This window comes from Manis javanica, chromosome 1, assembly GCF_040802235.1.
Source record: "Manis javanica isolate MJ-LG chromosome 1, MJ_LKY, whole genome shotgun sequence".
In the NCBI taxonomy this organism is placed as follows: Eukaryota; Metazoa; Chordata; class Mammalia; order Pholidota; family Manidae; genus Manis; species Manis javanica.
The window spans coordinates 2,398,224-2,420,676 of NC_133156.1; the positions used below are offsets into that span (position 1 = coordinate 2,398,224).

Below are 22,453 nucleotides of genomic sequence, written 5' to 3' on the forward strand. Positions count from 1 at the left end.
ACACAATAGTAATAAACTAGAAACTAGTTTGTGACTTAAGTCATATAGTTGTCTAGGAAATGACAACTAAGATGTCAAATTGTTTATAATTTTTCTACTTTAGATTTTTCATTTAGAGGAATCAAATTTATGCTGTTATGTAATTCAGTAGCTCACCTCTCCCAAATTGTATCTCTATGTAGTACTTTATTTAATTTGGAGTTTGTCCTTTAGAGGGGTAATCTGATATTTTTAATGGAACAGGTATACATTTATTGGGTAAACCAAGTTCAGTGGTAAGCATCACTGTTATAGTATTGTGTTAACATGAAACTTTGAACTGCTACAAGATGTTAAAAGGTATACAAAATTTAAGCTCTTAATTAGATTATAAAATTATAATGGAGAGAAACTTATTTAGAAGGGATATCATGGCCATGAATAAGCTTGACTTTGTTATTTTCAGTTTTATTGAGTGTAGTGTTTGCTTTTTATGTGCAAATAGTATTAGCTGTTATATGAAATTTTAATGAACCATTTTTAGCTTCTTCCAGCTGATAATTGCATTATGGCTGAACACAAACGAGAAATTGTGGAAGCTAAGCAAATTGTTAGAAAACTTACAATGGTTGTATTGTCTTCCAAAAAAATGGATGAGCGAGACAAAGAAAAGGAAAAAGAAGAGGAGAAAGTAGAGAAGGTATGTGGTTCATTCTAGTAAAATCAACATTGTCTTCTGGATTTAGAATTATTTAATTAGTTAATCAACAATTTATTAATTTTGATTATGCTGAAGAAAGGTGGTTTGATTTCTTACATACATTTCAAAATGAGTTCTAAGTAAAATCACAAATGTATTTGTGACTTTTATTTGTGCTCTGTCTCTGAAGTCCCAAGGGGTTCTCAAAGGTGAATGAGTTCTAGTTTGCTGTGGCACAGAACATTAAGTACAGTGTAGTATATAATCCTTAGTCTAAAAACTGTCACACTGTGTCTGCTAAATGAAAAAACAGATTCTGTTTTTTTTTCAGTTGGTAAAAAACTTGATTGTAGTTTCTGGAAAATACCATTGCATTTACCATGAATGGCAGCCATAGTTGACATACATTGTTGTATTATTTAGCTCAATTTTTTAAAAATAAAGAAATTAGGATTTATTGGTGTCTGGTCTGTATTCTTACTGTAATTGTTTATTTTTAGCCACCTGACAACCAAAAACTTGGTTTGTTGGAAGCCTTGTTAAAGATTGGTGATTGGCCGCATGCCCAGAACATTATGGATCAGATGCCTCCATACTATGCAGCTTCACATAAGCTAATAGCCCTTGCTATTTGCAAGCTTATTCACATAACTATTGAGCCGCTCTACCGAAGGTATGTTAGTATATGCGTTAGTACTCATTGAGGTAGAATTAGTTTAGGACTATAAAAAAATCTGCATGTTTATCATGTCTCTTCAAACCAAACATATATTTTAGTATGTTTTATCAGAAGATACAAATTAATCACAGTGTATCAGTTTGATATGTGTTAATTAGTGATTTGTCTCCTAACGTCTATATCAGGTGTTACAGAGTGTGTGCTGCAGTGTAGTCTAAAAAGTATAGGTTAGACTTCTAGGTTGAGTTTGTTCCATTGAGAGTGAAAACTCCATTCTTCTGTTCTTTACTTTTCCTCCTATCTGAGGGGCAGAGAATTCTAAGGTTTTTACTTAGTGTATTTTCCTCTATCCTGCGTTGAGTGGCTCTGAGTGAGGCCTTTGCCTCTCTGCTTGCCTTATCTTTCCTGACATTTAGGCTGCTGTTGGGGAAATTGCTAGTGCAGCCTCCCTCATCATCCCTAGTTACTGTGTCGACCAGTCCTCTAGTCCTCAGCCTACTTGCAGGATACTTAGGAGCAGTATTGGCAGAAGCTCTGGCTTCCGCCCCAGAGAGCAGAGCCTGCCTCAAAAGCCCCAGCCTTGTGACTTGTGGGTAGCGGCTGGCTGCTGCCTTCAGTGCCACCTGGGCTGTGGACCATGAAGGCTTCTTCTCAGAGAGTGACCCCTGTGACTCCACAGCAGGTGAGAACTCTGGGCATGCTGTGCTTTTTAGTGTGACACACTCTTTCCTTATGCTGCTCACCTTCCCTCCCACCACCTACCTCATACTCCGTCTAGCTAGTGGAACACAGATTGAGAAATGTTTATTGACTTAAGTCAGTGTTGTTTTATCCATATTTTTCTGTTTCATCTTCCAGTGTCTCTGACATCCATCCCTTGTTCCCCATGCCCATATTCAAATTCCTGATACTGGCCAAGTTTAACTAAAAACAAATTCATATGATGTATGTTAAGTGTTACTTGAAATTTGCATTTTTCTTATTTCCTTTTCTTAGGCTCTAAATTTAAAGCATTCTCCTCTGAGTTCTTGATTTTTTTTCAAATGAGTATTGGTTTTGTATTTTCTACTAGTTAAATTATCTGGTAGAATAAAGTTAGGCACAGTTGAAATATAGAAAGCAAATATGAGCAAGGAAGGTTTTACTTACTGATTAATATGACTGTATTAATTTAAAATGGGCAATTCAATAGTATTAATAAGAATTTTACTTCCTTTTATAGAGTTGGCATTCCTGAAGGTGCTAAAGGCTCACCTGTTAATGCTTTGCAAACTAAGAGAGCACCAAAGCAAGCAGAGAGCTTTGAAGACTTTGAGGAGAGATGTCTTCAGTATGTTCTATTACCTTGGTCCTCATCTTTCTCATGATCCCATTTTATTCACAAAAGTGGTGCGCATTGGCAAATCATTTATGAAGGAGGTTAGTAAGAGTCTTTTTTTCCAAGCAGAAAACTAAGTTGTGGAGTGAACATGTTCTGAGCTTATTTCTGTTTTTATTTCTCTTGAAATTAAAAGAACATGAACTTAAGAAAAAAAGGTTGATGGTTAAAGTTTTGGGGAAAGTCCATTGTATCCTCTCTCTCTCTATCTCTCTCTCTCTGTCTCTCTCTCTCTCTCTCTCTCTCTATATATATATATGTATATATATATATGTATGTATGTATGTATGTATGTATGTATGCATGTATGTATGTATAGACATATATAGATACATAAAACTTGAATTTAGCTTGATTATTAGTTGTCACCCACATAGGAAAATATGCTTTGGAACAAGTGATTGCTTTTGAATCACCTTATAATTAGTGGTTGACTCAGTGTTCTTTCCTCTTGCTTTTCTTCTGCTCAGTTATTTTCTTAGCTGCAATTTTTAATCATTGCCATGATTTGTATGAAATCCAAACTGTTGAGGAGGACCCATTCCTTAGTTTTTATAGTAAGCTTTTCATTGAAATAAAGTACACAAGTCATAATTGTACAACTCAGTGGCTTCTTCCAAACAGAATACCCATGTGTCCCCCACCCAGATTAAGAAATACAACAGTACCGGTGCACCAGAGTTTTCCTTGTACTCCTTGTGGTCGCTACTCTATGAGTAACCATTTGTGCTGCTTTATTTTAAATCATCTTTGAGTTATTATTGACATACAGTAAACTTCACTCATCTTAAGTGTATAATTTGATGAGTTTTAACAGATGTGCACACGTTGTGTGTTCACCACCACAATGATGACATTAAATATTTTCATCACCCCAGGAAGTTCCCTCTTGTCAATTCCTTCCCCTTCATTTCTGGTTCCTGGCAACCACTGGTAGGCTTTCTGTCACTATAGTCTTGCTTTTTCTAGAACTTCATGTAAATGGAGTTCTATAGAGCATACTCTTTTCTGTCTAGTTTCTTCCACTTTGATGCTTTTGAGATTCGTCCGAGTTGTTGCACAGGTCAGTAGTTCCTCGATTACTGAGTAATATTTCATTATATAGACATATGAGAGTTTATCCATTGACCAGTTGAGAGGCATTTGGGTTGTTTCTAGTTGGGGGCTATTATAAGTAAAGCTGTTGTGAATATTCTTATACAAGTCTTTGGGGGTTGAAGGCACATTTTTTCCCCAGGAATGGGATTGCTGGGCCATACAGATAAGTGTATATTTAACTTTTTGCCAAACTATTCCAAGATGTGTGTATCATTTTGTATACCTGGAAGCAATGTATATGACTTCCAGTTGCTTCACATACTCATCAACACTTGGTATTTTCAGTCTTTTTAAACTTTAGTCACTCTAATGGGTATGTAGTGGTATCTGTTGTGCTTTTAATTTATGTTTCCCTGGTGATCCATAATGTTGAACATTTTTCATGTCCTTCTTTGCCATTTGCAATCATCCATATTGAAATGTCCATTTAAATCTGCAACCCATTTTTAGCTGGGTTGTCTTCTATTATTACTTTTCACTTTGATTTGCCTTTTTATTTTATGAACTTTTGAAAAGCAAAAGCTTTTAATTTTGATTAATTCCAAGTTAGCAGTACTTTTATGGTTTGCTTTTTGTATTCTAAGAAATCTTCGTGTAATCCAAGGTCTTTGAAAAGCTAAAAAGGATACATAATTTCTTTTCTGTTGTAAAACAAGGCAGCCAAAAGACTGGAAATTGTTACCAGCACAATAGCAGTTTTCTCCAGTGTTTGGTAATTGCATGTCATTTTGATTTATATGTGTGTGTGTATATATATATATGTTAATTTTGGTATCATTAATATACACTTACATGAGCAACATTGTGGTTACTAGACTCCCCCCATTATCAAGTCCCCACCACATACCCCATTACAGTCACTGTCCATAGCATAGTAAGGTGCTATAGACTCACTAACTCTCTGTGCTATACTGCCTTTGCAATACCCCACCACTACATTATGTGTGCTAATCGTAATGCCCCTTATCCTTCCCTTCCCACCCATCCTCCCCAGTCCCTTTCCCTTTGGTAACTGTTAGTCCATTCTTGGGTTCTGTGAGTCTGCTGCTGTTGTCTTCCTTCAGTTTTTGCTTTGTTCTTATACTCCACAGATGAGTGAAATCATTCAATACTTGTCTTTCTCCACCTGTCTTATTTCACTGAGCATAATACCCTCTAGCTCCGTCCATGTTAATTTTGATTTTTGATAATAGTAACTGCCTAGAAAATTTAACAGCTGTTGTATATCAATCCTTTGGCTACTGAAATATTTGATCTACCATTTAATATTTAGCTGGTCAAATTTTTTAATTTATTTATTTATTATTTTATTTTGGAATCATTAATCTACAATTACATGAAGAACATTATGTTTACTGGCTCCCCACTTCACCAAGTTCCCCCCTAAACCCCATTACAGTCACCGTCATCAGCATAGTAAGATGCTGTAGAGTCATTAATTGTCTTCCCTGGGCTGCACATCCCTTCCCATGCTTCCCCCCACATTATGCATGCTAATCAGAATGGCCCCTTTCTTTCCCCCCTCTTATCCCTCCCTTGCCACCCATCCTCCCAAGGCCCTTTCCCTTTGGTAACTGTTAGTCCATTATTGGGTTCTGTGATTCTGCTGCTGTTTTGTTCCTTCAGTTTTTTCTTTGTTCTTATACTCATACATGAGTGAAATCATTTGGTACTTGTCTTTTCCACCTGGATTATGTCACTGAGCATAATAACCTCTAGCTCCATCCATGTTGTTGCAAATGGTAGGATTTGTTTTCTTATGGCTGAATACTATTCCATTGTGTATATGTACCACATCTTTATCCATTCATCTACTGATGGACACATGGGGTGCTTCCATTTCTTGGCAATTGTAAACAGTGCTGTGATAAACATAGGGGTGCATCCGTCTTTTTCAAACTGGGCTGCTGCATTCATATGGTAAATTACTAGAAGTGGAATTCCTGGGTCAAATGGTATTTCTATTTTGAGCTTTTTGAGGAACCTCCATTCTGTTTTCCACTCTAGTTGAACTAATTTACTTACCCACCAGCAGTGTAAGAGGATTCCCCTTTCTCCACAACCTCGCCAACATTTGTTTTTGTTTGTCTTTCGGATGGTGGTGATCCTTACTGGTGTGAAGTGATACCTCATTGTGGTTTTAATTTGCATTTCTCTGATGATTAGCAATGTGGAGCATCTTTTCCTGTGCCTGTTGGCCATCTGGATTTCTTCTTTAGAGAACTGTCTGTTCAGCTCCTCTGCCCATTTTTTAATTGGATTATTTGCTTTTTGTTTGTTGAGGCATGTGAGCTCTTTATATATTTTGGATGTCAATCCCTTATTGGATCTGTCATTTATGAATATGTTCTCCCATACTGTAGGATGCCTTTTTGTTCTATTGATGGTGTCCTTTGCTGTACAGAAGCTTTTTAGCTTGATATAGTCCCACTTGTTCATTTTTGCCTTTGTTTCCCTTGCGCGGGGAGATATGTTCATGAAGAAGTCACTCATGTTTATGTCCCAGAGATTTTTGCCAATTTTTTTTCTAAGAGTTTTATGGTTTCATGACTTATATTCAGGTCTTTGATCCATTTGGAGTTTACTTTTGTGTATGGGGTTAGACAGTGATCCAGTTTCATCCTCTTATATGTAGCTGTCCAGTTCTGCCAGCACCATCTGTTGAAGAGACTGTCATTTCCCCATTGCATGTCCATGGCTCCTTTATTGAATATTAATTGGCCGTATATGCTTGGGTTAATGTCTGGAGTCTCTGTTCTGTTCCATTGGTCTGTGGCTCTGTTCTTGTGCCAGTACCAACTTGTCTTGTTTACTGTGGCTTTGTAGTAGAGCTTGAAGTTGGGAGTGAGATCCCCCCCACTTTATTCTTCCTTTGCAGGATTGCATTGGCTATTCGGGGTCCTTGACGGTTCCATATGAATTTTTGAACTATTTGTTCCAGTTCATTGAAGAATGTTGTTGGTAATTTGATAGGGATTGCACCGAATATGTATATTGCTTTGAGCAGGATGGCCATTTTGACGATATTAATTCTTCCTAGCCAGGAGCATGGGATGAGATTCCATTTCTTAGTGACCTCTTTAATTTCTCTAAAGAGTGTCTTATAGTTTTCAGGGTATAGGTCTTTCACTTCCTTGGTTAGGTTTATTCCTAGGTATTTTATTCTTTTTGATGCTATTGTGAATGGTATTGTTTTCCTGATTTCTCTTTCTATTAGTTCACTGTTAGTGTATAGGAAAGCTACAAATTTCTGTGTGTTAATTTTGTATCGTGCAACTTTGCTGAATTTCTATATTAGTTCTTGTAGTTTTGCCGTGGATTCTTTTGGGTTTTTTATGTACAATATCATGTCATCTGCAAATAGTGACAGTTTGACTTCTTTACCAATCTGGTTTCCTTGTATTTCTTTGTTTTGTCTGATTGCCGTGGCTAGGACCTGCAGTACCAGGTTGAATAACAGTGGGGAGAGTGGGCATCCCTGTCTTGTTCCTGATCTCAGAGGAGGTTTTAGCCTCTCGCTGTTCAGTATGATGTTAGCTGTGGGTTTAACATATATGGCCTTTATTATCTTGAGGTACTTCCCTCTATGCCCATTTTGTTGAGAGTTTTGTCATGAATGGATGTTGAATTTTGTCGAATGCGTTTTCAGCATCTATGGAGATGATCATGTGGTTTTTGTCCTTCTTTTTGTTGATGTGGTGGATGATGTTGATGGATTTTCGAATGTTGTACCATCCTTGCATCCCTGGGATGAATCCCACTTGGTCATGGTGTATGATCCTCTTGATGTATTTTTGAATTCGGTTTGCTAATATTTTGTTGAGTATTTTTGCATCTACTTTCAGCATGGATATTGGTCTGTAGTTTTCTTTTTTGGTGGGGTCGTTGCCTGGTTTTGGTATTAGGGTGATGTTGGCTTCGTAGAATGAGTTGGGGAGTATTCCCTCCTCTTCTATTTTTTGGAAAACTTAAAGGAGAATGGGTTTTATGTGTTCTCTCTATGTCTGATAAAATTCTGAGGTAAATCCATCTGGCCTGGGGTTTTTTTTCTTGGGTAGTTTTTGATTACCACTTCAATTTTGTTGCTGGTAATTGGTCTGTTTGGTTTTTTTGCTTCTTTCTGGGTCAGTCTTGGAAGGTTGTATTTTTCTAGGAAGTTGTCCATTTCCCCTAGGTTTTCCAGCTTGTTAGCATATTGGTTTTCACAGTATTCTCTAATAATTCTTTGTATTTCTGTGGGGTCCGTCGTGATTTTTCCTTTCTCGTTTCTGATTCTGTTGATGTTTGTTGACTCTCTTTTTCTCTTAATAAGTCTGGCTAGAGGCTTATCTATTTTGTTTATTTTCTCGAAGAACCAGCTCTTGGTTTCATTGATTTTTGCTATTGTTTTATCCTTCTCAATTTTATTTATTTCTTCTCTGATCTTCATTATGTCCCTCCCTTCTGCTGACCTTCGGCCTCATTTGTTCTTCTTTTTCCAAATTTGATAATTGTGACATTAGACTATTCACTTGGGATTGTTCTTCCTTCTTTAAATATGCCTGGATTGCTATATACTTTCCTCTTAGGTCTGACTGCTTTTGCTGCATCCCACAGAAGATAGGGCTTTGTGTTATTGTTGTCATTTGTTTCCATATATTGCTGGATCTGCATTTTAATTTGGTCCTTGATCCATTGATTATTTAGGAGCATGTTGTTAAGCCTCCATGTGTTTGTGAAACTTTTTGCTTTCTTTGTACAATTTATTTCTAGTTTTATACCTTTGTGGTCTGAGAAGTTGGCTGGTAGGATTTCAATCTTTGGAATTTACTGAGGTTCTTTTTGTGGCCTAGTATGTGGTCTATTCTGGAGAATGTTCCATGTGCACTTGAGAAGAATGTGTATCCTGTTGCTTTTGGATGTAGAGTTCTATAGATGTCTATTAGGTCCATCTGTTCTAGCGTGTTGTTCACTGCCTCTGTGTCCTTACTTATTTTCTGTCTGGTGGATCTGGCTTTTGGAGTGAGTGGTGTGTTAAAGTCTCCCATAATGAATGCATTGCATTCTATTTCCTCCTTTAATTCTGTTAGTATTTGTTTCACATATCTTGGTGCTCCTGTATTGGGTGCATATATGTTTATAATGGTTATATCCTCTTGTTGGATTGAGCCATTTATCATTATTTAATGTCCTTCTTTATCTCTTGTTACTTTCTTTATTTTGAAGTCTATTTTGTCTCATACTAGTATTGCAACACCTGCTTTTTTCTCTCTGTTGTTTGCATGAAAAATCTTCCTCCATCCCTTGACTTTTAATCTGTGCATGTCTTTGGGTTTGAGGTGAGTCTCTTGTAAGCAGCATATAGATGGGTCTTGCTTTTTATCCATTCTATTACTCTGTGTCTTTTGATTGGTGCATTCAGTCCATTTACATTAGGGTGATTATTGAAAGATATGTACTTACTGCCATTGCAGGCTTTAGATTCGTGGTTACCAAAGGTTCAAGGTTAGCTTGTTTATTACCTTACTGTCTGACCTCACTCGCTTATTGAGCTGTTATAAACACAGTCTGGTGATTATTTCTTTCCCTTCCTTTTCCTCCTCGCCCATTCTTCATATGTTGGGTGTTTTGTTCTGTGTTATTTTTAGGAGTACTCCCATCTAGAGCAGTCCCTCTAAGATACCCTGTAGAGGTGGTTTGTGGGAGGCAAATTCCCTCAACTTTTGCTTGTCTGGGAATTGTTTAATCCCTCCTTCATATTTAAATGATAATCGTGCTGGATACAGTATCCTTGGTTCAAGGCCCTTCTGTTTCATTGCATTAAATATATCATGCCATTCTCTTCTGGCCTGAAAGGTTTCTGTTGAGAAGTCTGATGATAGCCTGATGGGTTTTCCTTTGTAGGTGACCTTTTTACTCTCTCTGGCTGCCTTTAATACTCTGTTCCTGTCCTTGATCTTTGCCATTTTAATTATTATGTGTCTTGGTGTTGTCATCTTTGGATCCCGTCTTTTGGAAGTTCTGTGTGCCTCCGTAGTCTGAGCAACTATTTCCTCCCCCAGTTTGGGGAAGTTCTCAGCAATTATTTCTTCAAAGACACTTTCTATCCCTTTTTCTCTCTCTTCTTCCTCTGGTACCCCTATAATGCAGATATTGTTCCTTTTGGATTGGTCACACAGTTCTCTTAATATTGTTTCCTTCCTGGAGATCCTTTTTTCTCTCTCTGCATCAGCTTCTATGTGTTCCTGTTCTCTGGTTTCTATTCCATCAATGGCCTCTTGCAACTTATCCATTCTGCTTATAAATCCTTCCAGAGTTTGCATCACTTTGGTAATCTCCCTCTGGACATCTGTAATCTCCCTTCGGACTTCATCCCTTAGCTCTTGCATATTTCTCTGCAGCTCTGTCAGCATGTTTATGATTTTTATTTTGAATTCTTTTTCAGGGAGTCTTGTTAGGTCTGCCTCTGCAGATCCTTTCTCAGGTGTTACTATCTTGGACTGGACCAGAAGTTTTTGCCTTTTCAGTGTGATAGCAATGGCTGTAGGCAGGTTGCGGGTGTGTCAGCTGGGAGAAGAAAGTCCTTTCCTGCTTGCTGGATGCCTTGCCCTTCTCCGCTGCCTGTGACGGTTACCTGCACTCCTGTAACAGCCACCTGTAACCCTGTAACAGCTTAGGGTTAATCCCCTAAGCTGCTGTGGGCGGGGTGTCCGTCAGAGCAGTGTGGGGCCCTGCAGGGAGTGGCAGGCACTCCAGGTGCGCTCCTCCGTGCTAGTGGCGGCCCTGCCAGTCAGCTGTGTGACAGCATCAGCTTTGGGTCTGGCCCTGGTGGCTGTGTGCTGGGCTAGGATTCTGGTCAGCTGCTGGGAGCACACCTGCTCCCTCTGGCTTTGCTGCTGGTGCACGCGGGGCTTTTCCTCGCAGGCTTCTACCGGGCTCTGGCTTCACTGCCGCCAGTGCGCGCGAGCCATGCCCGGGCTGTTCGGTCGTGCCGTTGCGGGCTAGCCCTGTGGCGCACGGATCTGCTCTCAGTTCCTTCCAGCGTTGCTGTCCCTGGTGCGTGCTGCCACTCTCCTGCCACTGGGCCTGTGTTTTGGGGTCCACGCCAGTTGCAGAAATGACTGGCAGGCTGCTTATTGCAGTGAGGGGCTTCAGAGCTGCTCTGCCTCCGTTTAGGGCTCCTATGTTTCCCCAGTATTCCCAGCTGCCGGAACAAACTCGTCCAGCTATGGGGTCCCTGTCTCTTTAAGACTTGCACAAAGCACTCGTTTTTCTTTTGTCTCAGAGACGCCGGTTGCAGGGACCTGCCCCCAGGTTTTTCTTTTCCGCTTCTCTAATATCCAGCACACCGTGCACCTTGTGTCTGTGTTCCAGGTGCGGATTTCTAGAGCTGGTTGTTTAGCAGTCCTGGGCTTTCACTCCCTCCCTGTTCCGACTCCTTTCTTCCTGCTGGGTTTTGGGTTGGGGGAGCGTTTGGGTCCTGCCTGGCGGCAGCTTGTATCTTACCCCCTTTGTGTGATGCGGAGTTCTCGCAGATGTAGATGAATCCTGGCTGTTGTACTGCATCCACTGGTGTCTCTTTTAGGAATAGTTGTATTTATTGTATTTTTATAAATATATATGTTTTGGGGAGGAGGGACTCACGCCGCCATCTTCCCGTGATGTAGGATGCCTTTTTGTTCTGCTGATGGTGTCCTTTGCCATACAGAAGCTTTTTAGTTTGATGTAGTCTCACTTGTTCATTTTTACTTTTGTTTTCCTTGCCCAAGGAAATGTATCCAGAAAAGAATTGCTCATGCTAATGCTCAAGAGACTTTTGCCTATGTTTTCTTCTGAGAGCCTTATGATTTCATATCTTACATTGAGGTCTCCAATCCATTTTGAGTTTACTTTTGTGAATGGAGTTGCACAGTTTCATTCTCTTGCATGTAGCTGTCCAGTTTTCACAACACCAATTACTTGAAGAGACTGTCATTTCCCTAGTGTATATTCATGGTTCCTTATCATATATTAATTGGCCATATATGCAAGGGTTTATTTCTGGGATTTTTATTCTGTTCCACTGATCTGTGGGTCTGTTCTTGTGTCAGTATGATACTTTTTTGATTACTGTAACTTTGTAGTATAGCTTGGTGTCAGAGAGCATAATCCCCCAGCTTTGTTTTTCTCAGGATTGCTTTGGCTATTTGGAGTTCTTTGTGGTTCCATATGAACTTTAGATGGTTTTAGTTTGTTGCTGGTGTTTTTTAGGGATTGCATTGTATGTGTAGATTGCTTTGGGCAGGATGGCCATTTTGACAATATTAATTCTTTCTACCCATGAACATGGGATAGATTTCCATTTATTGGTGTCTTCTTTAATTTCTCTCATAAGTATCTTGTAATTTTCAGAGTATAGATGTCTTTCACCTCCTTGAGTAGTTTTATTTTTAGATATTTTATTCTTTTTCATGCAATTGTAAACGGAGTTGTTTTCCTGACTTCTCTTTCTGCTAGTTCGTTGTTAGTATATAGGAATGTGACAGATTTCTGTGTACTGATTTTGTATCATGTAACACTGCTGAATCCAATTATTCTAATAGTTTTTTGGTGGAGTCTTTAGGGTTTTATATATATTATCATGTCATCTGCAAACAGTGACAGTTTTACTTCTTCCTTACAATTTGGATACCTTTTATCTATCTTGTCTGATTGCTATGTCTCTTATATTGTGAGTACTTATATTGTGAATACTTCCAGTACTATGTTGAATAAAAGTGGTGAGAGTTTTTGTCATCCTTGTCTTGTTCTTGATCTTAAAGGAGCTTTTCTTCATCGAGTTTGATGTTATCTGTGGGTTTGTTGTATATGGACTTTTTTATGTTGAGGTATGTTCCCTCTGTACCCATTTTTTTGAGAGTTTTTGTCATGAATGGATGTTGTTTTGTTAAATGCTTTCTTAGCGTCTATTGAGATGATCATACAGTTTTTATCTTTCCTTTTGTTTATGTGGAGTATCACAATATTTACAAATATTGTGGCATCCCTGCAATAAATCTCAACTTGGTCATGATGCATGATGTTTGATGTATTTTTGAATTTGGTTTGCTAATATTCAGGATATTTGCATCTATGTTCATCAAGGATATTGGTCTAAAATTTTCTTTGTTTGTAGTGTCTTTGGTTTTGGTATTAGAGTCAAGCTGGCCTCATAGAATGACTTGGGAAGTATTCTGTCTTATACCTTTTGCAATGCTTTAAGAAGGATGGGTATGAGCTCTTCTTTAAATGTTTGGTAGAATTCAACTGTGAAGTCATCTGGGCCTGGACTTTTGTTTGGTGGGGATGTTTTGATTACCAGTTTATTTTTTTAATGGTTATTGGTCTGTTTAGATTTTCTGTTTCATCCTGGGTCAGTCTTGGAAGGTTATACTTTTCTAGGACTTTTCCATTTCTTTCAGGTTTTACAATTTATTGTCATATAATTTTTCATAGAGTCCTCTAATAGTTATTTGTATTTCTGTGTTGTCAGTTATAATTTCTTTTTCATTTCTGATATTTTTTTTGTTTTCTCTTTTTATCTTGATAAGTCTGGCTAGGGTGTCTTTCTGCATTGTTTATTTTCTCAATGAATCAACTCTTGGTTTCATTGATTTTTCTTTCTATTGTTTTACTGTACTTATTTCTTCTCTGACCTTTATAATGTCCCTCCTACTACTAACTTTGCGTTTTATTTGTTCTTTTTCTATTTACTTTTGTTATGAGTTTAGACTGTTTATTTGGAATTTTCTTGTTTTTTGTGGTAGTCTGGTATTTCTAATTACTTTCTTCTTAGAACTGCTTATGTTCCTTCTCACATATTTTGAACTGTTGTGTTTCTGTTTTCATTTGTTTTCATGTATTGTTTGATTTCCTCTTTGATTTTTGTTCATTGCTCCATTGATGAGTAGAAGTGTGTTGTTTAGCCTCCATGTCTTTGTGAGGTTTTATTGGCGTTCTTGTAATTGATTTCTAGTTTCATAGCATTGTGATCTGAAGAGGTGCTTGATACAGTTTCAGTTTTTTTAGTTTATTGAGGCTCTTTTTGTGTCCTAATATGTGATGCATTCTGGAGAATGTTCCATGAGCACTTGAGAAGAATGTGTATCCTGACGCTTTTAAATGGAACGTTCTGTGTATATCTGTTAAGTCCATCTGATGTGTCATTCAGTGCCTCTGCTTACCTATTCTGTCTGGATGATCTGTCCATTGATTTAAGGGGTGTTAAATCCCCTAATGAGATTGTATTTCTGCCTGTTTCCCCCTTTAGTTCTGTTAGTCTTTGTTTTCAATATTTAGGTGCTCCTTTATTAGGTGCATAGATATTTACAATTGTTATATCCTCTTTGTGTACTGATGCCTTTATCTTTATGTTATATTCTTTTTTGTCTGTTGTTATTTCTTTGTTTTGAAGTCTGTCTTGTCTAATATAAGTACTGTTAATCCTGCTTTTTTCTCCCTTTTATTTGTACCTAATATCTTTTTCCATCCATTTCTTTTCAGTCTGTGTATGTTGTTAGGTCTAAAATGAGTCTCTTGTCAGTATTGAATAGTTGGGTCTTGTTTCTTTATCCATTCTGCCACTGTCTGTCTTTTGATTGGTATGTTGAGTCCATTTACATTTAAGGTAATTATTGATAGGTATGTACTTATTGCCATTTTATTAATTGTTTTCTGGTTGTTTTTGTAGTTCCTCTCTGTTTCTTTCTTCCTCTCTTATACCATTCTCTTTGATTGTTTTCTTCAGTGTTATGCTTGGATTTCTCTTTTTGTTTCTTCATTCTTTTGTGTGTTTGTATTATGGGCTTTAGGTTTGTGGTTACTATAATGTTCATAGTTTCCTAAGTGTATAATAGTCTATAGTAAGTTGATGGTCTAACACATCTAAAAGTACTACTTTTTTATTCTTCTTCCTCCATACTTTATGTATGTGATGACATAATCTACATGTTTTGTGTATCCTGTGACTGATTTTGTATATAGTTGATTTTACTGCTTTTTTTAAAACTTCATACTTGCTTAGTAAGTAATTGGTTTACTGCCTTTACTGTATGTTTATTTTCACTGATGAATATATTTGGGCTTAAGGACATTTGTCTACAGAAGACCCTTTAGCATATACTATGAGGCCATGTTAGGGGTGTGAATTCTTTTACCTTTTGTTTATCTGGGAAACTTTTAATCTCTCCTTCAGTTCTGAATGATAACCTTGCTGGGTAGAGGATTCTTGGTTGTAGGTTCTTCCCTTACAATACATTAAATAGTTCATGCTACTCCCTTCTGGCCTGTAAAGTTTCTGCAGAAAAATCTGCTGATAGCCTGTGGAGTTTCCCTTATAGGTAGCTGTCTGCCTCTCTCTTGCTGCTTTTAAGATTTTCTCTTTATCTTTAATCTTTGTCATATCTTAATGCTTTCCTGGGTTTCCTTTTGTTAGGGGCTCTATGTGCTTCCAGGAACCTGGGTGTCTATTTCCTTTCCTGGATTGGGGATGTTTTCCACTGTTACTTCTTGTAAGAGACTTTCTACTCCTTTGTCTCTCACCTCTCCTGCTGGGACGCCTATTATGTGAATATTGTTTTGTTTTGAGTTGTCACACAGCTATATTAGCATTTCCTCATTTTTAGAGATTGTTTTTTTCTCTCTGGTCCTCAGCTTCATTGTTTTCCTCTTCTCTAATATCCATCTCATTGATCATCTCCTGTACTTCCAGCAGTCTATTATTCATGCCTTCCATTATATTTTTCATTTCAGTTATTGCATTCTTCAGCTCTGAGTAGCTGTTTTTCAAATCTTGTAATTGTTGAAGTCTTCTCTGAGAGTGTCAGTACTTTTCTGTAGATCAAGCATCTTTATGACAATTACTTTGACATCTTCAAGAAGATTGATAATCTCCATTTCATTTAGCCCTCTTTGTGGTGTCTTATCCTGTACTTTTGTTTGGACCATATTCCTCTGCCTCCTCATTTTGTCAGGGTTTCTGTGTTTCTTCCTTTGTATTAGATGGATCTGCTATGCTTCCTGGTCTAGAAAGTAATGGCTTTATGGAGAAGGTGTCCTGTGGTGCCCAGAAGCTCAAGACTCTTTGCTCTCACCCATGCCTTGTTCAACTTTGTGGTGGACCTGCAGTTGCTGTTGGTGGGCTGTGGGCAGGACCACCTTTCTGCCTATCTGCTGGCAGTAGCTGATCTCTGTCAGCAGAGGCTGATAGGTGCCTCTGTGGGCCCTTTGAGTGCTATGAAGCACTTCTGCTTGGATCATTGTGGGAAGGCTTCCCTCTGCTTGCCAGGCAGCAATGGTGGTTGCTGTTGGGTTAGTGGGGTGGTGTGCAGGAGATTGTGACATGGGGCTGAGCTGCCAGCAAGGGAGATGGAGTGTTTGGAGCTGGCTCTGACAGGTGCCTCACCTATTGAGCTGAGAGAGGGCCAGGAAAGCTGGGGAGGCCTCCCTCTGCCTGCCAGGCAGCAAAGTCTAATGGCTGCTAGGCCAAGCTGGCCAAGCAGGCAGGTGGGTGTGCAGGGAAATACATAGGGGCTGAGCTGCCAGTGAAGGAGATGGAGCCTTTAGAGCTGGTTTCCCAGATCATTTGGGCTGAAGGAGGAATGGGGAAGCATCATCCATCCACCTGCCCTTTCTCCTCCAAAGAGAGCTCCCTCCAACCTCTGTCTGTCTGGTACACTTCCCACTGCTGGTTAATCTTTCAGACTGCTGCCTCTGTGTTGGGTCCCAGGAAGACTGAGGGAGCATTCCTGTCCTCCACGAGTGCCTGGAATCTCAGCCTCTCAGAGTATTACAATGCTCCCTGGTGCTGAGCCCCACTAATCACCAAAACCCAGTGCAATGTGGACTCGTGTTCTCTGGGGCCAGGTGTGCAGAGCTCCTGAGTGCTTGCTTATCCCCTCTTCCTCCTGTTTGTGGGCTGGGGGAAGGGTTTCGGTCCTGACCAATCCTGGCCCTGCCACTTTACCCTTCTCTGTGTCGTCTTCTCTTCACCAGATGTAGGTGGCCTGATCTGCATGCAGTCTTCAGGTCATTTTCAGGGTTAGTTGTGTTTGCTGGAGGTGCTTCCTTGGTGGGCCTGTGGGAAGTTTCCACTTTGCCTTCCTACTCCCTGTTTTCCATCCAATATCAAATTATGTATGTTTTTAAAAAGTAGCTTATGTATTTAACACCAGATATTATTTAAATGAATAGTCTTCCAGCCTGAAGTTATTTGTAGTCATTTCTCTCTCTGTGTGTGTATTCCTTAAATTGGAGGTGCATAGTTGTAGGGAAGGCCCCCCCACTTTCTCTAGTGTTCTGAGGACAGCTGTCTGCTGCTTCACCCCAAATACATCTGGCCTTGTATGGAGCCAGATATGTCTGACCTTGAGAAACCTGAAAACACAGCATGTTGTACCCGTGAAGGAGCTAGATAAGGGCCCTGAAGGCCAGGCACCTGGCCATGAAGGCCACATGCATACACGTCTTCAGTACTTCTGTAACCATGACTTAGCACTGTAGCATATAAGAGGTACAGCTTTATGCAGAATAAAGTGGTCTCTTTGAGCACCCTCCATGACAACTCCCGCTGCCGCCTTTGCTCTTTGCGTTGCTCCAAAACCTCAAATGCAACACCTGGACTCCGACAATAGTATAGGGCTTTCTAATAGTATGCTGATCCTCAAACCTTAGCATGTATCAGAATCGGCTGGAGGTCTTCTTTTTTAAAAAATTGTTATGAATGTATTATTGATGCACACTCTTATGAAGGTTTCACATGAAAAAACAATGTGGTTACTACATTTACCCATATTATCAAGCCCCCCACCCATACCCCAATGTAGTCACTGTCTGTCAGTGTAGTAAGATGCCACAGATTCACTATTTGCCTTCTCTGTGCTACACTGTTTTCCCCATGATCCCCCACACCATGGGTACTAAACATAATGCCCCTCCATCCCCTTCTCCCTCCCTCCCCACCCGCCTTCCCACACCCCTCCCCTTTGGTAACCACTAGTCCCTTATTGGAGCCTCTGAGTCTGCCGCTATTTTGTTCCTTCAGTTTTGCTTCATTGTTATACTCCACAAATGAGGGAAATCACTTGGCACTTGTCTTTCTCTGCCTGGCTTATGTTGCTGAACATAATATACTTGGAGGTCTTCTTAAAACACATTTTTGGGCTATTATTTCTTCGAAGACACCTTCTATCCCTTTTTCTCTCTCTTCTTGTTCTGGTACCCCTATAATGCGGGTATTGTTCCTTTTGGATTGGTCACACAGTTCTCTTAATATTGTTTCATTCCTTGAGATCCTTTTATCTCTCTCTGCATCAGCTTCTATGCGTTCCTGTTCTCTGGTTTCTGTTCCATCAATGGCCTCTTGCATCTTATCCATTCTGCTAATAAATCCTTCCAGAGATTGTTTCATTTATGTAGTCTCCTTCTGGACATCATCCCTTACCTCTTGCATATTTCTCTGCAGCTCCATCAGCATGGTTATGAGCTTTATTTTTAATTATTTTTCAGGGAGACTGGTTAGGTCTATCTGCTTCTCAGGATTTGCCTCTGTGATCTTGGTCTGTATCAAATTCTTCTGCCTTTTCATGGCGATAGAGGTATTTGTGGGGAGCCGGCAAGTGTGTTGGCTAACAGAAAGTCCCTTCTTGCTGGTTTGTGGCCTTCCTCTCCTGGGAGAACAGCGACCCCTAGTGGTGTGTGCTGGGTAGCTGCAAGCAGCCGGGGTATCTAATTCTTGCCAAGCTGCTGTGGAGCTCTGCAGTTGCTGTGGTCGTGGCCAGACTCAGGCTGCTTCTCCAATATGGCGGAGCTGCATCCAAGGGAGAACGGGCGGGAGGCTGTTTATCGTTGTTAGGGGCCTCTGAGCTGCGCTGCCGCCCAGGGGGTTAGGGTGCCCAGAATTCCCTGGGATTCCCAGCTCTGGGCTAAGTTTCCTGGGATGCTTCCGTCCAGCTGTGGGGGCCCTGTCCCTTTAAAACTTTCAAAAAGCACTCGCTTTCCTTTGTCCCAGGTGGGCAGGCTGCAGGGACCCACTCACACGTCTTATTGTCCTGTTTCCCTAGTGTCCAGCACACCACACACTGTGTGTCTGTGCTCTGGTGCGGATGGCTAGGGCTGTGTGTTTAGCAGTCCTGGGCTCCCTCTCCCTCCCTGCTCCGACTCCTCTCCTCCCACCTGGAGCTGGGGTGAGGGGCGCTTGGGTCCCACTGGGACCTGGCTTGTATCTTAACCCCCTTCACGAGGCACTGGGTTCTCGCAGGTGTGAATGTAGTCTGGCTGTTGTCCTGTGTCTTCAGGTCTCTCTTTTAGGAATAATTGAATTTGTTGTATTTTCAAAAATATATATGGTTTTGGGGGAGATTTCCGCTGTTCTACTCACACCACCATCTTGGTTCTCCCCTCTTGATTTATTTTTTTCTTCATCGTTGTTATAATTAATGTTTGATAAAAATGTTTCTTAGCTGCTCCTCTAGATGGTTTTATTGTGCTTTCCTTATTTTTCTTTTAAATTTTCCTACATATGAAATACAGAGAATTGACATACAGACTTTAGAAGCTCATATAAATATCTAGTAGGGAATTAGGACGGCTTAGAACTAAGAAAATGTTTTATTTCTATGGAGAACACTGTGTAGCTTTATTAGGTTTCTTCACATTGTTGTATACTAGGAAAGGAGTAGCTTAACTGCCTTTATATCCAACATAATATACTGTAAACCTAGTTCTTCAAATTATGACCTACCCTTATTTCTGCCTCCCAACATATACTCCCTATGCCGTCAGAATTATCTGCCCTCCCCACCCCCAACCAAACAGAAGAAAGCAACAACCTAGTTTGTTTTCTGCCAGGTCACTCCATAACCTGATGCCTTATTTGCTGAGCAGGATATATGTTGATTTAGTAATTGTTGCTGTGAAAGGGCCTATATCTTTTTAACCTGCCAGTTAAAAAAATAAAGTGTCTTTTCCCATCAGGGTAATACAGCAGTCTCTAAATGAGTGTATGTGAAGATCTTGCGCAGAGGTTTGACTTCCCAGTAGTAACACCTGTTAAATTATTCACGCATGAAAACATACATGCACAAAATTCCCTTATTTGCTAAGGAGATAAGCTTGTTAGGTGCATTATCAGCTTTTCCCCCTCCCTGACTTGGTATTTAGCTCAATCCTTCCCTGAAATCAATTGTTCTTGAGTATCAGTGCTTCAGTAGTCTTGTTGGCCTTTGCACAATCCTCTGACCTCCCACCTGCCTATATACACAAGTGTTACTACTTCATTGAAAATGACCAGTCAGCATTGTCAGACAAGGCGCTTCTGGCTGTCATGCAAATCACTGGTAATAATAATGACCATGTCTTTTTGGTTCAGTCTGTTGAAGTTAGGCAGTGGTTTTGTCTTTTTTTCAGCTGTGTTATTAGTATTTTTGGCTTATTTCTCAGTGATGGCTAAGTATTGGTGAATTAAAACATAGCTTTAAATTTCTTAGGGTTTAATTTTTTTTAATTGTTGCCTTAGTGTTAGGTTTTATTCTGTAGAGGCAAAACTAGAACATCTAGATGGGAAAATGCAGATGCATCCCAACTAAATTATATTGGCTGTGGTTTTAGGATGCTTTCGTTTGTGATAATGAGGTTGAGAAAATAATTGGCTTATAAAATTGACATTTAAAATTCATGTATGTCCCAAATTATTTGGAGGTTAGAAATATAGATGGAGTCTAAAAATGTTCATTCGTAGTGCTGGCTATTTAAAATCTATATGTGTATAAAAAGTAAGAAAATAATTCACAACCATGTGCAAATTATTTTTTTTCAAAATGGAAACTAAATTGTGACAGCATAATCTTAACCTTTTTGCATTTTGTTTATATAGTTTTTTTAATTTTTAGTTTCAGTCTGATGGAGGCAAACAAGAAGATAAAGAGAAAACGGTAAGACTAGAAAAATCCAATGTGTCAATGTTTGTATGGGTGCAACATACTGTAGATTTTCCTGTGAGCCCAGCTTTTGTCCCTTGTGAATAATAATTTTATACATTTCTTACTGAATATAGCTTTTGGCATATAATACGGTTATCTTTAAGAGTGATGGCCTCCTGTTCTTGAGGATTACCATGGTGAGAAAGGAAGAGGGATAAAAATCCCTTGTTCTCTTCCTACCCCTTTCCTTCCCTCACCTCATTTGGTCTGTTAGATGGAGAGGCATAACGAACCACTGTGAAAAGGACAGTGATAGTGTGGGAAAGTAGATATGGCAGTTTTTCCAAGGCTGACATAAATTTATTTGGGGAGGGTGGATTAATATGGACCTCTTACTGAAATAATTTTTCCTCCCTTCTTCTTAGGAAGTTATCCTTAGCTGTTTGCTTAGCATTGCTGACCAGGTACTACTTCCATCTCTTTCGTTGATGGACTGCAATGCTTGTATTTCTGAGGAACTGTGGGATTGTTTAAAACATTTCCATATCAGCATAGGTAAATACATAATATTTTTGTATTTTTAACTACTATTCTAGTGCATTAACCACTAAGTATTTAACTTTTCCTAATTCTTCATCTCATCATTTTTTAAGATATCATCTGTATGGCCAATGGAAGAATGAAATTTGTAACAGTCACCCACTTTTAGTAAAAGTTAAAGCTCAAACAATAGACAGAGCCAAATATATCATGAAGTAAGTCTTAATTTATTTTTCTTCATATTAATCTAAAGTATATATGAATCTATTTTACTTCCTTTCAGTCAGTTTGTGTTGTCAGCCTCAATTCTGAGGGAGCCCAGGAGTATTTGCTAATGGTATAACTGATTGTATGGATACTGCAGGTAAAATGACTATCAATTTTTGTGGTATTTTGATTACCAAGTTTTTGTAGTTGTCATGTTTGCATAGTTATAAAATCTAATAAAAATCCTCTTTAATGCATCATAGGATGAGTTTTTTTAAAGGACAGCATACTGTGGCCATTGCTCAGTTTACAAAATACATTTAGTGGTTGGTACAAGATAGTCAAGGTTCTACAAATTTTCCTCTGCTAAAGTTATAATGATTTCCTTTTTTTGGAAGGTCTAATGGAATTATGTAGCACTGTTTCCACAGGGAGTCAACTTTTGAAAGTTTTCTGTTTTTTTCATTTGTGTGCTTTATTTTCATGTCATTAAAAACTTACTAGTGATTTTATTCTACTTCCTGGTAAACTGAGAAGTTTAATTGAAAAATTATATACTTCAGATTATTTTGGTTTAAGATATTAAACACACTGCTGTATTCCCAGTGTTTTCAGCAAGGCTGTTTATTGTCTTTTCTTTCACATTTGTGGTATGGCTATTCTCATTAAAAGTAGCGCTTGCTGTAGTTTAACTAGATTTAACAGTATGCAGTGATACTATCTTTGCCCAATTGCATTGTCTTTGGTCACCGTCTGTGGGGGAAACATGTATGCACAGTCATAATCTGGTTTAATAGGTGCTGTTGTACAGTATGTATAGATTTAGAGGAAAGAAAAGAGAGTGAATCATCTGATCCTGTGGAAATGGGGAGAGCATGAAAGGAGATGATATATTAGAACTGATCCTTCTGAAAGAGTTCCAGTCTTAAGAATTTATCAAATAGAGGTTCTATCTTAAC

General features: G+C 39.1%; 1 protein-coding gene across 1 annotated transcript in view; it reads left to right on the forward strand.

The window, feature by feature from the left end:
• Positions 1-22,453, forward strand: part of LOC140848566 (THO complex subunit 2-like) — a 76,666-nt gene that overhangs the window by 41,239 nt on the left and 12,974 nt on the right. Inside the window, 8 exon segments of the mRNA XM_073232789.1 lie at positions 524-679; positions 1,180-1,352; positions 2,581-2,668; positions 2,670-2,777; positions 20,718-20,759; positions 21,173-21,269; positions 21,272-21,302; positions 21,401-21,502. Coding sequence (XP_073088890.1) covers positions 524-679; positions 1,180-1,352; positions 2,581-2,668; positions 2,670-2,777; positions 20,718-20,759; positions 21,173-21,269; positions 21,272-21,302; positions 21,401-21,502 — 797 coding nt within the window.